Source organism: Micromesistius poutassou, assembly GCF_964030765.1.
Source record: "Micromesistius poutassou genome assembly, chromosome: 12".
Taxonomy (NCBI): domain Eukaryota; kingdom Metazoa; phylum Chordata; class Actinopteri; order Gadiformes; family Gadidae; genus Micromesistius; species Micromesistius poutassou.
The window spans coordinates 582,991-600,490 of NC_140282.1; the positions used below are offsets into that span (position 1 = coordinate 582,991).

General features: G+C 51.5%; 3 protein-coding genes across 4 annotated transcripts; 2 read left to right on the forward strand and 1 right to left on the reverse strand.

The window, feature by feature from the left end:
• Positions 1-17: 17 nt before the first annotated feature.
• gfod2 (glucose-fructose oxidoreductase domain containing 2) lies at positions 18-5,024 on the reverse strand. Of its 2 annotated transcripts, XM_084476192.1 has the most exons (4): positions 4,919-5,024; positions 3,074-3,445; positions 1,137-2,110; positions 18-612 (listed from the first exon to the last, which is right to left on the reverse strand). In XM_084476192.1, exons 2-3 carry the CDS (start codon positions 3,324-3,326, stop codon positions 1,185-1,187), a joined length of 1,179 nt encoding a protein of 392 aa, XP_084332318.1. In that variant the 5' UTR covers positions 3,327-3,445; positions 4,919-5,024; the 3' UTR covers positions 18-612; positions 1,137-1,184. The 2 variants fall into 2 exon arrangements, with proteins under 2 accessions (XP_084332318.1, XP_084332317.1); XM_084476191.1 differs by lacking the exon at positions 18-612 and having other exon boundaries at positions 657-2,110.
• Positions 5,025-6,001: 977 nt separating this feature from the next.
• Positions 6,002-8,228, forward strand: thap11 (THAP domain containing 11). The gene has a single exon (XM_084476194.1). The coding sequence runs from the start codon at positions 6,106-6,108 to the stop codon at positions 6,982-6,984; it is 879 nt and encodes a 292-aa protein (XP_084332320.1). The 5' UTR covers positions 6,002-6,105; the 3' UTR covers positions 6,985-8,228.
• A 2,396-nt stretch (positions 8,229-10,624) lies between these two features.
• On the forward strand, positions 10,625-16,100 carry nrn1lb (neuritin 1-like b; the record flags this gene model as incomplete). The annotated part of the gene is made up of 4 exons (XM_084475851.1): positions 10,625-10,670; positions 11,216-11,232; positions 15,187-15,467; positions 15,800-16,100. 4 exons carry the CDS (start codon positions 10,625-10,627, stop codon positions 16,098-16,100), a joined length of 645 nt encoding a protein of 214 aa, XP_084331977.1.
• Positions 16,101-17,500: the final 1,400 nt, after the last annotated feature.

Sequence of the window (17,500 nt, forward strand, 5' to 3'; positions counted from 1 at the left end):
CTGACATGAAACAAAAGTTAAATATTACAGCTTAACAGAAATTCACAGGCTGGAAAATATACAGTGTGAGAGTTTTAATCCACACCGAAACATACAAAATAAATACAACAGTTAGGTACAGTTCCGCAGCGATCGGCTGGTAGACGCAATACGCTGCTGAAGAACGTGGCATTGATTCAGTGCAATGAAAGGATGTTTAGTAGTAAAGCCTGAAGGTATGAGTAATACGTGTCCTTACGACACCATGTAAACATCTTTTTTTAAGCACTATTAGGGCAGCGTGAGGTAAGCATGTGACATCTAAAGATCGTCTCCTCACCTGCGGTGGATTACTTTACGCCTCGCCAGACTGCACCCCCACCAGCTATCGCCCGGAGAACCCATATTGCAAACATTAAATAAAGTGGAACGCAGCCCTGGTGGTGCGTTGGAGGTCCAGAGCCGTTCACTTCCTGTTCCTGGAGCAGTCGCCGGGGTGGGAGGATGAACCTATCTGGTGTCGTTCACACACGGACCCAGCGGTTCACCTCCACCCCGGAGCACAACGCACCGAGGACAGGCTGGGCTCTACGCCGGGAAACGGAAGATTCCAGAAAGATCAGAGAATCCCTCCTGGGAATCGAAATAATGAAAATATATTAATTCAATCCTTTTTTTTTTTTACATCTGTAAACACGGTTACAAACATCCTGGAAACGTTACCGCGCCTTCTGTTGGGCGTTCGTCGGGATTTGAAAGCAAACGCCAAACTGGGAATTTTTTTGTTAATTTTCTAAATTGACAAAGTGACATAAAATGAAAAAAATAATTACTCAGATGAACGATTCTTTTGGAAACACAAATTTGTAATCCTATTAAAAAAAATGTATACCAAAACATTTAAATAAAAAAACAGTTCCATTACCCTCATTTTGTAACTCTGTACATACATTTTTGTCAACAAAGTTATGAAAATAGTTTGCAGTGTTTAGCATATTCCAAAAAAAAAAAAAAAAAAAAAAAGGAAAAATGACACTCCCCTGGAATCCTAGCGCTCATAATTGTGTAAAGAAAATAATAATTTAAAAAGAAAGGTTTGACATGTTCAAAGGTTAGAATTGAATTCTTGACATTATTCCAGTCATAAGAAAACCCACATTATTTTAAAAGCCGTTAAGAAGAGGAGACGGAAGGCGCCGGAGCTCTCAGCTCTTGTTCCTCTGCAGGCCCTCACACAGGTTGTGGTTGGGGTCGGGCTCCTGGGTCATGACCTCCACACACTCCCACTCCCCGCTGCGGCTCGACCTCTTCACCGCCTCCACCACCGTCTGCACGTACAGCCCGTCCTCAAAGCTGGGCGCCGCCGCCACCGGCTCGCGGGCCCAGGACCGCCGCTCGCTGTGCGCCTGGAACGAGTGTCTGAGCGCCGTCACCATGGAGCCCAGCCCGCGGAGGTGGGGCAGCGGGGGGTCCGCCGGCGCCGCCCCCGCCGGCGGCCCGCCGTCGCCCAGCAGCAGCTCCTCGCCGCCGCCGCCGTGGCGCTCCCCGTACAGCTGCGTCCCGCGGGCCACCAGCCGCCCCGCCGAGCCCACCACCATCACCTCCTGGGTGAAGGCCCCGGGCATGTTGAAGTTCAGCGTGACCGTGCAGCACACGCCGCCGCCGGCCCCCGGCCCCGCCCCCGGCCCCGCCCCCGCCTCGCCCATCAACATCTGGAAGAAGCAGAAGTCGTCGCTGGTGACGCGGCGGATGCCGCAGATGGCGGCGCTCTGCTGCAGGAAGGTGCGCAGCAGGCCGTGGACGCGCGCGGCGCGGGAGCCCAGCAGGTGGCTGAGCAGGTCGATGACGGTGGAGCCCACCGTGTGCAGCCCGCCGCCGCCCATCAGCTCCTCGCACGTCCAGCCGTAGGCGCGGTCCAGCAGGCTGGGCCCGCACACGCGCACGTCGCACACCTGCACCGCGCCCACGTAGCCCTCCAGCAGCAGCCGGCGCATCGCCACGAACGCCGGCAGGAAGCGCAGGGTGTTACCCACGATGCTCAGCAGCTGGGGGTAGTAGCGGGCGGCCGTCACCATCTTGAAGGAGTCCACGGCCGTCGCCGCCTTCTCACAGACCACGTTCTTCCCGATGCCTGGAGGAAGGAGCAGGGTTAGACTTCAACACGCCTGCGTACATAAACACACACGGGACATCATTCAGCCCCACAATGCATTTGACTTATTTTCTAAGTGTGCACGCAACTCTTATTCCTGCCATCGTTGGCTGTGATATTGTCCTGTGATTCCTTTGGGACGCGACAAACCCAGGAAGCTGAAACAGGAAGCTGAGGTAAACGGTCAGGAATTCCTGAGATAAGCAGCCGCTACCACACCCTCGTGAATTCCTATGTCGGAGCGTCGTGCGTGAGCTCACACGCTACACACACACTACACACACACTACACACGCTACACACACACACACACTACACACAGGACCATCGTACAGCTTCTGGGAAGAAAAATGACCTCCTATGATCCTAAGGGACGTGGCGTCATCCGAGGTGTTCCAGAGCATTCTGCAGCTCTTATAGTTTCCAGTTTGTAACATCTAGTTCAGCTGTTGGCCTGCTGCTCCCGTTCAGACCTAGACTGGGTACACCCCCCCCCCGCCCGGTCTGGAGAGGAGCCATACATTTCTTTGTACATTTCATACATTTCATGTTTTTGCGGGAGCCAATCACCAAGCTGGCTTCTCCTTCTCCTTGCCGCGCTATTGGCTGGTTTAACACAACGACGACAGAGAAGCGACGGCAAGCAGCCCAATTGCGTACAGGGTCAGTTGAACCAGGCCTGTTGATCACGCCTCTGGTGCTGAAGAAAGACCAGCCTGGTATCACCACGCTCCATCGTAGACGGAGCGTGGTGATACCAGGCTGGTCTGGGGAGGCTGCTGTCATCGTCTTCAGCACAAGAGGTTCAACTCACTCTGTACGCAATTGGCTGCGTGCCGTCTCTTCCCTGTGGTCATCGCGTTAAACCAGCCAATAGCGCGCCAAGGAGGAGGAGAAGCCGGCTCCCACCCCCACCGTGTCCCCCCCCCCCCGTGCGCCTCACCCAGAGCGTTGACGGCGATCTGCCTGGTCATGGGCGGGGGGATGTAGATGCAGACCAGGTGCACGTCGGGGTGCAGCAGCACGTCGTCCGAGCGGCTGGTGCTGAAGGGGATGCCCAGCTCGCGGGCCAGGCCGGCCGCCTGGTCCTCGCTGGGCCCCCACAGGGCGTGCACCTGGAAGCCCTCCGCCTGCAGCAGCGGCACCAGCAGGCGGGCCGTGCTGCCCGTGCCGAACACGCCCACCCCCGGCAACATGGCGGCGCCTCACAGCGGCCCTCCCGCGCTCCGAGCCATCCTCACGCCAACGCCGACGACGCCCCGAGAACCAAAGAACCGCCTCCTGACGTCTGCACCGGCCCACCAGAGATGATCAGCTGTGAGGGGCAGACGGGGGCATGAGGCTCTGATCGATAGACGTCAGCACCACCACCACTGTTGACTGACGGTAAACAGACGACACTTATACTCGAAGCGCTGGACAACACTGCCTCACATTCACCCGTTCATGCACACATTCACACACCGACGGCGGAGTCAGCCCCGCAGGGCGACGGCCAGCGGGTCAGGAGCAGTCAGGGTGAGGCGTCTCTCTCAGGGACACCTCCACACTCCTCTAGGAGGAGCAGTCAGGGTGAGGCGTCTCTCTCAGGGACACCTCCACACTCCTCTAGGAGGAGCAGTCAGGGGGAGGCGTCTCTCTCAGGGACACCTCCACACTCCGCTAGGAGGAGCAGTCAGGGTGAGGCGTCTCGCTCAGGGACACCTCCACACTCCTCTAGGAGGAGCAGTCAGGGGGAGGCGTCTCTCTCAGGGACACCTCCACACTCCTCTAGGAGGAGCAGTCAGGGTGAGGCGTCTCTCTCAGGGACACCTCCACACTCCTCTAGGAGGAGCAGTCAGGGGGAGGCGTCTCTCTCAGGGACACCTCCACACTCCTCTAGGAGGAGCAGTCAGGGTGAGGCGTCTCTCTCAGGGACACCTCCACACTCCTCTAGGAGGAGCAGTCAGGGGGAGGTGTCTCTCTCAGGGACACCTCCACACTCAGGAGCCGAGGATCGAACCAGCGACCTTCAGGTTACCGACCAAACCCGCTCTACCTCCTGAGCTGCATGCCGCCCTGTTGAAGTCTGGCCTTTTCACAATAAGAGCGACAGTAACACTCCCTGGACGCAACAAAGTACATCACAACACAGTAGATGAGCTCTGATCGTTTTATGTTTTAGTTTGTCCGCGTGCTCTCTGCACGTTAAAGCTAACGTGCAGAGACAACTAATGCAAACGTGATGTAAATGTCATATGTCAGGTCAGCTGAGAGAGAGAGAGAGAGAGAGAGAGAGAGAGAGAGAGAGAGAGAGAGAGAGAGAGAGAGAGAGAGAGAGAGAGAGAGAGAGAGAGAGAGAGACACACAGAGACAGAGAGACAGTCAGTCTCGTTGGAGATGGAGACCCCCGCCACCACGCAGCATGAAGCCGTCCGGCGTCATAAGGAGCTAGCGGATTAGCCGCTACGCGCCGGCAGAGTGTGAGCGCGCGTCACGTCAGAACGTGATCTCAGCCCGACGCTCGGGAGCGTCTGGCGTCACGCGGTGAACCGAACCGTCCAGAACAACGCGCTGCTGCTTCGGGCTCCCGAGGCGGCAGAGGCGACAGGAGCGGCAGACGCGGCAGAAGCGGCTCCACCGAGCGGAGCTCCCGCAGAGGGCGGAACTAGCAGCGCTACACGACTCTGGGCTCATTACTGCCGCGTTAAGTGAACTGTAACTGACGGAACAGACGAACAAGAAACACACGACCGCATCGAAACACAACATTAAACGGAACGGTGTTAAATCATATCGTAAAAAAGACCTGTTTCCAAGACGACGGCGGTGGCGGTCGTGATACTCGGGCTCATCCGGATCCGGGCGCTGCCCAGTTGCTAGCAGGTTGCTAGGCAGTAACGTCTGTGGGCAGTAGCCTATCAGACGTCTGCGATGAGAAAAACAACTCAACGTGTTACTGGCAGGTTGCTAGGCAGTAGCCTATGGCACGTTTACGATGATTAAAACAACGTTTTGTGTTGCAAGGCAATAGCCTATCGCTCGGATACGATGATAAAAACAACGTAACGAGACAGACGCTGAACCAAGTCCATCTTGTTAAGTTGTTTAAGTGTTCTACAAATAAATGCAACATAATGGTCAGAACCGTGCCTTACAACGTCAAGGAATATACATCTATAATTTATCAGGAATAAATAATAGATGATATAGTGTTAACCGTCAGTACTTATCACATATATTCAACACTCAAAAAGTAAATGAGTAGTCTTAATGTAAAAAAGTATCTCAATGTATCTCAATACAACGCCAAATCTAGTAACAGCATATCAAACATTGAATAATATAAAACATGCCACATGTCATGTCACCGTCCACACGCTAGAGGGCGCTGTGGCGATTTATAGAATACGAAAGAAGAAGAAATCCTATTTATCAAACAAAACTCAACTTTTGACCACTTCTAATGATCAATCGTGGTATCTAGATACACCCATGGGCATCAACCATCGAATTAATTTGTGTATTCAGTCTCTGGAAACTGGTTTTGGTCTAAGTCGACCATATTATAGCGTTTCGGAGCGTGGCTGGTCTGTAGTGTTTGTCCGTTGAAGGCTCCGCCAGCAGGGGGCAGTGGCGCCATGGTGCCGCGCTCTAACACGAAAGGGATTGTGGGGGATGTAGTTCTTCTCGAAGGCGCTCGAGAAAATTTAAAATCCTAACTTCCAACCAATTTGAAAACCACCTAACTAATTATAAATAGAGTGTATTTTAAGCATCTTTGATTATGTTAAAGTACATTTGTATTCGTGTTTTGGTGTTTGTTGTACGAGATATATTGTTGGAAACTATACCGGAAGCTGTAAGCATTGTGGGACGTGTAGTTCCGCCTAGAGGCGCTGGGCTTGATAACAACGCGCAGAAGAACGAAACAAAAATAAAATAACCGTAACTCATTTAAAATAACCCATTTTTAAACTATACCGCACGCTAAGGATGCCTGGGTTCACTTGCTGTGTCCCCGGCTGTTACAACAACTCGCACCGGGACAGGGAGCTGCGCTTCTACACGTTTCCTAAGGACGTGACGCAGAGGGAGCTGTGGCTGAAGAACATCTCCCGGGCCGGGGTCAGCGGCTGCTTCAACACCTTCCAGCCCACCACCGGCCACCGCGTGTGCAGCGTGCACTTCTCCGGCGGGCGCAAAACTTACAACATTCGCGTCCCGACTCAGTTCCCCCTGCGGGGCGTGAACGAGCGGAAGCACCGGCGGGGACGGGGCCGGGGCAAGAAGGGCTCCGCGCCCGCTGCCGCTGCTGCGGCGGGAGGGCAGCCGCGTACCGCAGCCCACCCCGGGATTGTGATCTCCAACGTGTTCTCCGCCTCCTCCGCCTCCTCCCCCGGGGATGCCGACAGCAACACGGCCGCCGAGGCGGGCGGCCTGGACAGCCTGACGGTGGTGCAGATCGACCACAACGGGGAGTACGTGGGCTCCACCAGCGTGGCGGTGCAGCCCTACCGGATCGGCGTGCCCGCGGACGTGTCCAGCACCACCGCCACCGACCCCACCAAGGAGGAGCAGACCCCGGAGGAGCCCCTCGACTACATCGGCGTGATCAGCAACCCCCTGGACCACTCGTACTCGCTGACCACCGGCACCACCTCCACGGAGCTGCTGCGGAAGCTGAACGAGCAGCGGGACATCATCGCGCTGATGGAGGTGAAGATGAAGGAGATGAAAGCCACCATCCGCCAGCTGCGCGTCAGCGAGGCCAAGCTGCAGGAGGAGGTCCGGGACCGGGACCGGGACCGGGACCGCCTGCTGTCCTGCGGCCCGGCCGCCATCGGCGGCTTCGCCCTGAGGAAGAAGATGTGATCCGCCGGAAGGACGACGAGGTTCAACCCAAAGACTCTCTTGGGACGCCGGCGGACGCGGGCCCTGAGAACAAGCCCTGTTTTCTACGAATTGACGAGCTCCGACCATTTATACTCATTAGAGCCGATAGATACGTTTTCATAGGCTGACATTTTCATCAAGACGAAACAAGTCGAACCACTCATGCTGATGATCTAGAATGGTCGCCTGCAGTTTAGTCCAGGTTTGAAGTGCACTGCTGGTCTGCTCTAGTGACGAGTTTCTGTAATCATGACAAAGTAGGCGATGCTCATGTGCAGACTTTAGGCGTTAATGACGGGAGTGTGAAAGTCTAACGTGTGTGTGCCACGTGGTTGGGTTGTTTACCCCGCGGGTTCCTGTGACGTGCTGTGCGGGCACGCGGGCAGCCGCTGCTCCACGTCCGAGGATTTGATGAGACGAATGTTACCTTATTATTTTTATTTTTCCTCAAAATGATATGACACTTCCATGTCATACATGATGATTGTTGTTGTTTTTTGTTTTTTTTTCCTCGACCTAATTATCAATTGGAAGTAACTGAATTTTGAGAAGGGGTGATTCGCCTGAGTGACTCGATGCCTTTGAGATGTGTTCTATGAGGTGAGATATCTGGTGGGTATTTCTGCACAGACAGAGACGGGCTGTTTCTGTTAGACCTCTTGAGAAAGATGAGATTAGGCCGTCACTAATAAAACAATGGGACAAGTGGACGTCACCAGACCTGGAAGACTGTCGGTTGAACTTGTTGTTTTTTGGTACACGTGTAAAACCATAGGATTCTTCATTTATTTATTTTTGATACGTAGGCCTGCCACTAGTCATAGGATATTGGAAAATGTATATCAAAACGTTTCTGATTGCAACAGCTTGTAAAAAAAAAAGGTACATTTCCATTTCATTAATAAAAATGAATTAGTACAAACTGAGCATTGGACCGTTCAAGAATAACGCTTACTGCTCACCACTCTGTGTGTAACGGTGTAGTGACAGCTCCTAAACCTGCTGCACGTTCAGGTGCAATCAGAGGTGAGGAGAGCCAATCAGAGGTGAGGAGAGCCAATCAGAGATGAGCCACCTGTTACCGACAAGGGGGAGGGGCCGAGAGGTGTCAGAACACAGATCCATCACATTAGGACCGATCACATGCTCAGACTTCAGGCCTCTATTGTACTCAAATCCATACTTTTTTTGTCCACATTGATAAGAAAATCTGATGTGGTTTACAAAAGACCCACAGACGGGGATTAGGGTAGAAAAGAGGGTGTAATGTTTATACAATATTCAATCATCAATCCTAGTGTCTAATAGTCATATGCACTTAATGTTCAACAGCCCCTATTGGAGGCTTCTGGAGCAATCATTGCTTCAATAATCATAAACAGTATCCACAGGTCATCAAACCGGATGGACAAAGGTACCAAAACAGGCAGAGCACGCTTCACAACAGCCGCGTGTTTTGTGACAGAAGTGGGCTCATGATAAGGAATGTAGTAATGATTATAAGACAGATAATTCATTTTGCAGTCATTATGAAATATGGCCAAAGGTTTGTTGAAACGCGGTCTTACCTCCACGCTGCCTCCGTTGAGGTTTTAGAAGCAGATTCAGAATCTCTTGGTGTGCCACTGTTACACAAAACTCATGTTTTACATCACAACTCTAAACCAAGTCCTCTGTACAAGTTAGTTTTTTGATGATACTAAATATACTCAAATAGTACAAAAGGTGGTAGGGGAGAACGTCCAATTTTTGGTTTGTTGATTTCTATCAAGTGTGCTGCTTATTATTTTCTGTTTGTGGGTCACAGCGACAATTTAAAATAAAGGCAACAGAATGATGAACAAAGTGACGCCTGCTGCTGTGTGGCCCCGCGGTGACGTCAGCGACGTGTTTCATATCCGAGCTGTACAGAAACACATCACTATAACTACTACAGTTGTGTTGGTCGAGTGGAATCAATCATAACCTGTAGATGGCAGCACGGGCAATATTCTCTAAGGTCTAATTGTTTGGGTGTGTGGGGGTATGTGTGTGTGTGGGTGGGTGGGTGGGTGGGGGTATGTGTGTGTGTGGGTGGGTGGGTGGGTGGGGCCATGTGTGTGTGGGTGTGGGTGGGCGTGTGTGTGTGTGGGGGTATGTGTGTGTGTGTGTGTGGGGGGGGGGGGATGTGTGTGTGTGGGTGGGGGTATGTGTGTGTGTGTGTGTGTGTGTGGGGGTATGTCTGTGTGTGTGGGGGTATGTCTGTGTGTGTGTGTGTGTGTAGGTGGGCGTGTGTGTGTGGGTGGGGGCGCGTGTGTGTGTGTGTGTGGGGGTATGTTTGTGTGTGTGTGTGTGTGTGTGTGTGTGTGTGGGTGGGGGCGCGTGTGTGTGTGTGTGTGTGTGTGTGTGTGTGTGTGTGTGTGTGTGTGTGTGTGTGTGTGTGTGTGTGTGTGTGTGTGACCCTGTATACACTGCCTGAGCGATGCGTGGCGTCATGTCAGATTTGTGCAGCAGATCCGTCCCGTTGGTTTTGTGCAGAAAGCGCCAGCGGAGATGAATGATGGAGAGAGAGCAATGAAGAGATGGAATGATCCTAATCTCATCGGGATTTATTTGTATTTATTTATTTTTGTACTCCATGCAGAGTTGCGTAATGCCTTAATCCACGGCTGTGGATCAAACCTGCTCATGTCCCCGCACTCTGCTGACATCACCCAGGCCTCCACGCTACAACCCTCCATCGATAGAAACTAACACAGCATCCTGACCCCACCCTGTGATTGGCCCTTGAATGCCCTGTTCGTTTAGGCCATGTCCAATTCACAAATAAATACTATACTATTACAGTATGAAATTATGAATTATAAGAAGACTAAAACAGTGCTCATTGATGACAACAGAGAAGTTCTGAATTCCTTCATTTTCCTAATTCCCGCAGAAAGTTTTCCCCTCATGAAGTGGATCAGCTGCCTTCTCCAAACAGAAAGACGGAGAGTTCAGTGAACTGAACCTAAAGTCTTTACATGCATGATAAAGCTGCTTTCTGGACAACATCTGTTGTGGTCCAACTTAAAGGCTTTGAGGGTGAACCAGCATGCATGGTCTCTGGGGTTTTATATCCAAGCTTTCTGAATCTCTCTTCTCTTTTTTCAGTTCAGGGGAAAAATTGCACTTCTCAATTCCAACACAAATTCAAGGACATTCAGTATTTGATGTTTTTCATTGAATCACTTCAACAGAAACCTAACACACTCCAGAAACACTGTCCTGACAACAAACATGATTATTATTATTAAAGTGTTTTTCTGTATTGAACAAGCTTAAATTACCGGGCTCAGACTTTCAATCTCACACCAGATAGTGGAATTGAAAATTCAAAATCCCTCTCGTTCTCTCTGTCTCACTCTCTCTGTCTCTCTCTCTGTCTCACTCTCTCTGTCTCTCTCTCTGTCTCACTCTCTCTGTCTCTGTCTCTCTGTCTCTCTGTCTATCTCTCTCTCTCTCTCTCTCTCTCTCTCTCTCTCTCTCTCGTCAGGTATGTGTTCGGGGTGACTGTGATGGTCTTTGTATTTCGTTAATGGTGGTTCTAAGCTGTAGATTAACATGGAGTAAGCGTTCCTCTTGTTGTCAAAGAGGATTTATGGCCACAGGAAACGCCATCTGGCTGCAGCGGGTTCACCTGAGAGGTGAGGGGTGGACCGCTGGGTAAGGACACTCAATAAAGGGAGATGGACTCGTGTGCCAAAGGATCCCCTTAGATTAGCTAAGAGTAAGGCCCTGTCACAATTCTACCCCTTCCCCTAGATCTGAGCCCTAACCCTAGATTTTGCTACTCCTTCCCGCGAAGAGGTAGGGTGTCCCAATACTTAAGGGAGCGAGGGGGGAGGGTGTTTCTCCCTTAAAATCAACCCTTGAACGCTAGCCAGCCCGGGAGCTGACTGGCAGCTAAGGGCCCTCAGAGCGTGTTCCTGTTAAGGGGCAGTGGGACGGGTCTCCTCTGTGTTCCTGCTTCCTGACGTGGCCCCGTCCAATCGGGAGCAGCAGGGCTCCAGAGGGGGGGGGGGGACGTCAGACAGGGTCTCACCACGCAGGCCGCCTCCGGGGGGGGCGTGGCCTCGCATCCTCTGGGACACAGCATCCATCTGGCAGCAGCGTCCTCCTGGAGCATCTGATCACCCCCTCCGTCCCCCCCTCCGTCCCCCCCTCCGTCCCCCCCTCCGTCCCCCTGCAGGCCGGCAGCAGAGCTGGGTACTTACTGGGCTCCCTCACCGTCCCTCACCGTCCCTCACCGTCCCTCAGCGTCCCTCAGCCTCCCTCACCGTCCCTCACCGTCCCTCACCGTCCCTCAGTGTCCCTCAGTGTCCCTCAGCCTCCCTCAGTGTCCCTCAGTGTCCCTCAGTGTCCCTCAGTGTCCCTCAGCCTCCCTCAGTGTCCCTCAGTGTCCCTCAGCCTCCCTCAGTGTCCCTCAGCGTCCCTCACCGTCCCTCAGCGTCCCTCAGCGTCCCTCAGCGTCCCTCACCGTCCCTCAGCGTCCCTCAGTGTCCCTCAGTATCCCTCAGCCTCCCTCAGCGTCCCTCAGCATCCCTTAAGCGTCCCTCAGCATCCCTTAAGCGTCCCTCAGTGTCCCTCAGCCTCCCTCAGCCTCTCTCACCATCCCTTAAGCGTCCCTTAAGCGTCCCTTAAGCTCTATTGTAATGCAGGTCTCGGTCCTACCTCGACTTTTTTCTTCTTCTTGAACTTAATACCGGAAATGAGAATGCTTTCCAAGCGGCTAATCCGAGCAGCCGGGCTGCAGTGCAGCGGGATGAGCGCTTAAAGCTCCACGCTTTACCTTGGGCCCCTCCCCCTGGACACACACACACACGCACACGCACACACACACACACACACACACGCACGCACATGTAAAAACACACACACACACACACACACACACGCACGCAGACACAAAGAAACACACATACACACACTTGCATGTACACACACACACACACACACACACACACACACACACACACACACACACACACACACACACACAGCAGCCCCATGGGCTCTCTGTGATTCATCAGTTCATTTTAATCCCCAGTCTGTGTGTTTGTGTGTCTCTAGTATTTCTGCTGTTTTTTGACGGATTCCCAAACGGACGACGGCACGCAGCAACTTTCTGTTTGGACTTCTAACATCACAGAGAACGTTCTAACAGAACGAGGCTCCGCTGAGCTCTGCTGCAGCGGTCTGGTGGTCGTCCGGTCGTCTCCGTGCAGCATGTCTCCGTGGCTGCAGCTGGCTCTCAGCCTGGGTAAGGTTCTGCTCTCAAGGAAGACCTGCTGGTCTCTGGGTCTGGGTGCAAAGCGTGCGTGTTCATGTTGATGTGGTACAATGTGCTGCATCTGTAGAGGCGTTAATACAGCCATGGTTATGAATATTGATACTGTGGGATGGATGTTCGTAGTACCAATATGTATTTAAAGCATGAGGACAATGCAAAGATAGCATGTTGCTCGACACAATCATCATCAATGGAGGGCGGAAGGTCTGTTGAGCTGGTTCTGAAATAGTTTAGTTCTGAAATAGTTATAGTTATAGGAATAGTTTTTGTAAAAGCATCTTAATCAAACCCTCACTGCCAGTTCATTTTTGAGTATTTGTTTTGTTCGGATGAGATTCACATGGTTTGAGAGTCACAGGGTAGATCGCCTTATAGTTACAATGATAGTTAATGATGGATCCTTCTACTGCTGCTATCACTACCACTACTACTGTAACTACCACTGTGACATATACTACTGCAGAGGCTAGTTCAACACCAATTAGAACTCTTTTGAACTAAACTATGAAATTAATGATTTGTGAATGAAATATGGATCAGATGTCTTCTACAAACGCGTCAGGCCGTGACTTCTGCTTCATTCAATCATCTGGAGCTGCAGGACTCCTAGAAGATCCTGTCTGACAAGGGATTCGAACCAATAGGTACAGGGGTCACACCTTGACCCCACCCCTCGACCTCTGGAGGGACTCGAACCCTTTCCTGAACCAGGAAGTGAATCTCTTCTTTAGCCACGGCACGATTTAAGTAAAGTTTCTTTAGTTAATTTTGTTAAGAACTTAATAAAGTCCACTTCTAAATAAATGCAGGAAAGGTGTCCCATGATTTGACTACAGAAAATGGGACAAAAATGAACAGTAGCATTAGGGTTAGTCTACTAACGGTGGAAGAGACGACAGAGGCCATAAGGAAACAGTCCAAACTGGATCAGCCTGGTGTGAACCCACTGGAATCCTGTTACGTCTTCATGTTCTGGTCGCTCTCCATTTGCAAATGGGCAGCGGCACCATAACCCTATAAGCATAATCCCTCCATATGAAGCAGACATATCTCGGTAGTTCTTTAATCTTTCCCAACAGTACAGCAAACAAGATCCAACTCAGGGGGTCAGAGCAGTCAGATTAAAGTGACGGTACGTTGTTGTAACTTTATACAGCGCTACCTAACAAGTGGGGACTGACTGGTGAACAGCAGCTGCCTTCCATTAGTGACACTGTCTCTTTAACTTTAACTCGTTTAGCTGGAAGTCGTTTTGGAGGAAGACTTCTGCTAAATGACATCTGCTGGAAAGTAAACGTGACGCCTGTGGCTGGAATGTGTCAGTGAGGTTCACTACTGAGGAACCTTAAGATGGTCAGGGTGTCTAACCTCTACCTGTCTAACCTCTACCTGTCTAACCTCCTACCTGTCTGACCTCCTACCTGTCTAACCTCCTACCAGTCTAACCTCCTAACTATCTAACCTCCTACCTGTCTAACCTCCTACCTGTCTAACCTCCTACCTGTCGGGGGAACGGGTTAACCTAGTGATGGTTAGTGTATACGGGGAACTGGTTAACCTAGTGATGGTTAGTGTGTACGGGGAACGGGTTAACCTAGTGATGGTTAGTGTATACGGGGAACGGGTTAACCTAGTGATGGTTAGTGTATACGGGGAACGGGTTAACCTAGTGATGGTTAGTGTATACGGGGAACGGGTTAACCTAGTGATGGTTAGTGTGTATGGGGAATGGGTTAACCTAGTGATGGTTAGTGTATACGGGGAACGGGTTAACCTAGTGATGGTTAGTGTATACGGGGAACGGGTTAACCTAGTGATGGTTAGTGTGTATGGGGAATGGGTTAACCTAGTGATGGTTAGTGTATACGGGGAACGGGTTAACCTAGTGATGGTTAGTGTATACGGGGAACGGGTTAACCTAGTGATGGTTAGTGTGTACGGGGAACGGGTTAACCTAGTGATGGTTAGTGTATACGGGGAACGGGTTAACCTAGTGATGGTTAGTGTATACGGGGAATGGGTTAACCTAGTGATGGTTAGTGTATACGGGGAACGGGTTAACCTAGTGATGGTTAGTGTATACGGGGAACGGGTTAACCTAGTGATGGTTAGTGTGTATGGGGAATGGGTTAACCTAGTGATGGTTAGTGTATACGGGGAACGGGTTAACCTAGTGATGGTTAGTGTATACGGGGAACGGGTTAACCTAGTGATGGTTAGTGTGTACGGGGAACGGGTTAACCTAGTGATGGTTAGTGTATACGGGGAACGGGTTAACCTAGTGATGGTTAGTGTATACGGGGAACGGGTAAACCTAGTGATGGTTAGTGTATACGGGGAACAGGTTAACCTAGTGATGGTTAGTGTATACGGGGAATGGGTTAACCTAGTGATGGTTAGTGTATACGGGGAACGGGTTAACCTAGTGATGGTTAGTGCCTGGCTCTTGTTTCTATGACCCTCACCGTACAGACATACTGCTGCTCCTCTCTCTCCTGACTGACGCTCTGACTGTGAGCCGCTCTGGGTCGTAGTTCTGACTGAGAGCCGCTCTGGGTCGTAGCTCTGTGAGCCGCTCTGGGTCGTAGTTCTGACTGTGAGCCGCTCTGGGTCGTAGTTCTGACTGAGAGCCGCTCTGGGTCGTAGTTCTGACTGAGAGTCGCTCTGGGTCGTAGCTCTGACTGTGAGTCGCTCTGGGTCGTAGCTCTGACTGTGAGCCGCTCTGGGTCGTAGTTCTGTGAGCCGCTCTGGGTCGTAGTTCTGACTGAGAGTCGCTCTGGGTCGTAGCTCTGACTGAGAGTCGCTCTGGGTCGTAGCTCTGTGAGCCGCTCTGGGTCGTAGCTCTGACTGAGAGTCGCTCTGGGTCGTAGCTCTGTGAGCCGCTCTGGGTCGTGGCGTCCGCTCAGCGCCCTGAAGGCGTTTCTGTCTCTGTGGTCTCAGGGCTGCTCCCCGCGTGCTGGACCGCATCACTTCCTGCTTCCTGTGGCTCCATCTACAAGAGCTTCGCGGAGTGTCTGGTCACCCTGGGAGACAGCATGGGGGGGGGGGGCACGGGGGGGGACGGCCTGGGGGGGGACGGCCTGGGGGGGGACAGCCTGGGGGACGCGCAGAAGGACTCCAGCAGCACTCAGGACATCGACGCCATCTGCAGGTCAGCACTCGCTCCACCGTCCTGCAGACTCAGACCAGGTTGAAAATGATTGATCCTTATTAGTTATATAATAGTAATCATCTGGTAAGATCTAGTTCTTATCTCTGTATTCTATATCATAATATATAGTATAGTGTTATGTATTTCTATAACACACGTCAGAGCGTGTGTGAACCAAAGCCTTGTTAGAGGTTATTGATCTCTTATTGATCTCTTATTGATCTCTTATTGATCTCTATCGTTCTCTGTATTGATATCTATCTTCCTGTGTAGAGCTACAGAGCGTGTGTCTGTGTGTCTGTGTGTCTGTGTGTCCGTCCGTCTGCCCTCAGGTCCTGGAATGCGTTCCACGTCTGTGCCAGCTCCGCGCTGGCCGGTTGCCCCGGCGACGCAGCGGCTGTCTGGGAGTCGCTCCGACAGGAGTCCAGGAAGACGGAGTTCTCCGGAAACCTGTACGACCTGTGCGCCAGCCGCACGACGCCGGCACCCAGCACCCCGCCCCCTTCCCAAGGACCGCCCACCTCGGATCAGACCAATCAGGAGACGCTGAAGGGCCACTGCTCCAATCAGGGGCCGGGTCCACCTGTTCTCCTGGTGGCCCTCGCCAGCCTGCTGCTGGCGCTCAAGGCCTAGCACGGCCTGGAGAACACCTGACTGTTGGCCGGCCGGTTCTGGACGGTTCTGGACGGTTCTGGACGGTTCTGTCTGGTTCTGTCTGGTTCTGGACGGTTCTGGACGGTTCTGGATGGTTCTGGACGGTTCTGGATGGTTCTGTCTGGGTCTGGCCGGTTCTGGACGGTTCTGTCTGGTTCTGTCTAGTTCTGTCTGGTTCTGGACAGTTCTGGCTGGTTCTATCTGGTTCTGGACGGTTCTATCTGGTTCTGGACGGTTCTGTCTGGTTCTGGACGGTTCTATCTGGTTCTGTCCGGTTCTGGACGGTTCTGTCTGGTTCTATCTGGTTCTGTCTGGTTCTGGACGGTTCTGTCTGGTTCTGGCCGGTCCAGACAGGTGGACGTGACTCTTCTATCAGGACTCTGGTGGACGGGGGACGTCCCTTCAAGGTTGTTCGTGTTAAGTGACTTTTCTTTTAGGCTTCACCTTGAAGTGCACACTGACAGAGAATCCAAAAACAAAATCCAGAACAATCCATCGAATAGATCATGATAACATTGTTACCGTGTTTAGTCTGGGATAATAAAGGGAGGTTGTGACATTGACTTGATTTGATTGGTTTTCAGCTCTGTCTGAGGTCCAATAGTTGTTGTGTTTGTTAACCAAGGACATCTTGCTTTCTGTGGACAGATTATATATTTTTTAAACATTCTCCATCCTGTTAAAATCTGAGCTTTCCTCAATATGTTAAAAGTCTGACCTGAACATATTCTTCCTTATATGTCAAAACCTATTCTTAACGGGATTTAAAAATGCAAAGCAAGGCATTCTATACATAATAATAACGAAAGTATTCTTTTGTGCATAACGTAATTATTTGGATAAATTAACACGCTCTTTCAAAGCCGCCAAAACTTCTGATACAATTTCAATCTCATAACTTGTATATATCGGTTGTAATATCTTTGGGTCATTAAAGAGTGACTAAATACACACATGTTTCGAACACTAAGAAATATAATGTCTGTGGAGTGTGTGGATGGTTGAAGCAGCCTCACCTGGCCCAGTCGGACTGGACTCTGGGCTGGGTGAGGCTGCGCATCTAGATCAGCAGACCACTCACTAACTATAACTAACTATAACTATAGCTTATACACAAACGCATAAGGGAGGTTTTTCATATGTGCCGCTGGAGCACTAGACTGGTATTGAACATCCTGATGTCTGCTCTGGGGTCTGAAGCGTACTCTTATGTGGACTAAGGAGCAGCAGATCATCCCGTATGCAGCATCATAATGCCTGGGAGATTATTGCAGTGGCCGCTCGGGGATTACGGTATTGTGTTATTTGATCCAGTTCAGTGTTCTCGTTCGAGGGCTTTGGTCTCTCGCAAGACGACTGGCAAGAAGGGAGACTCAAGT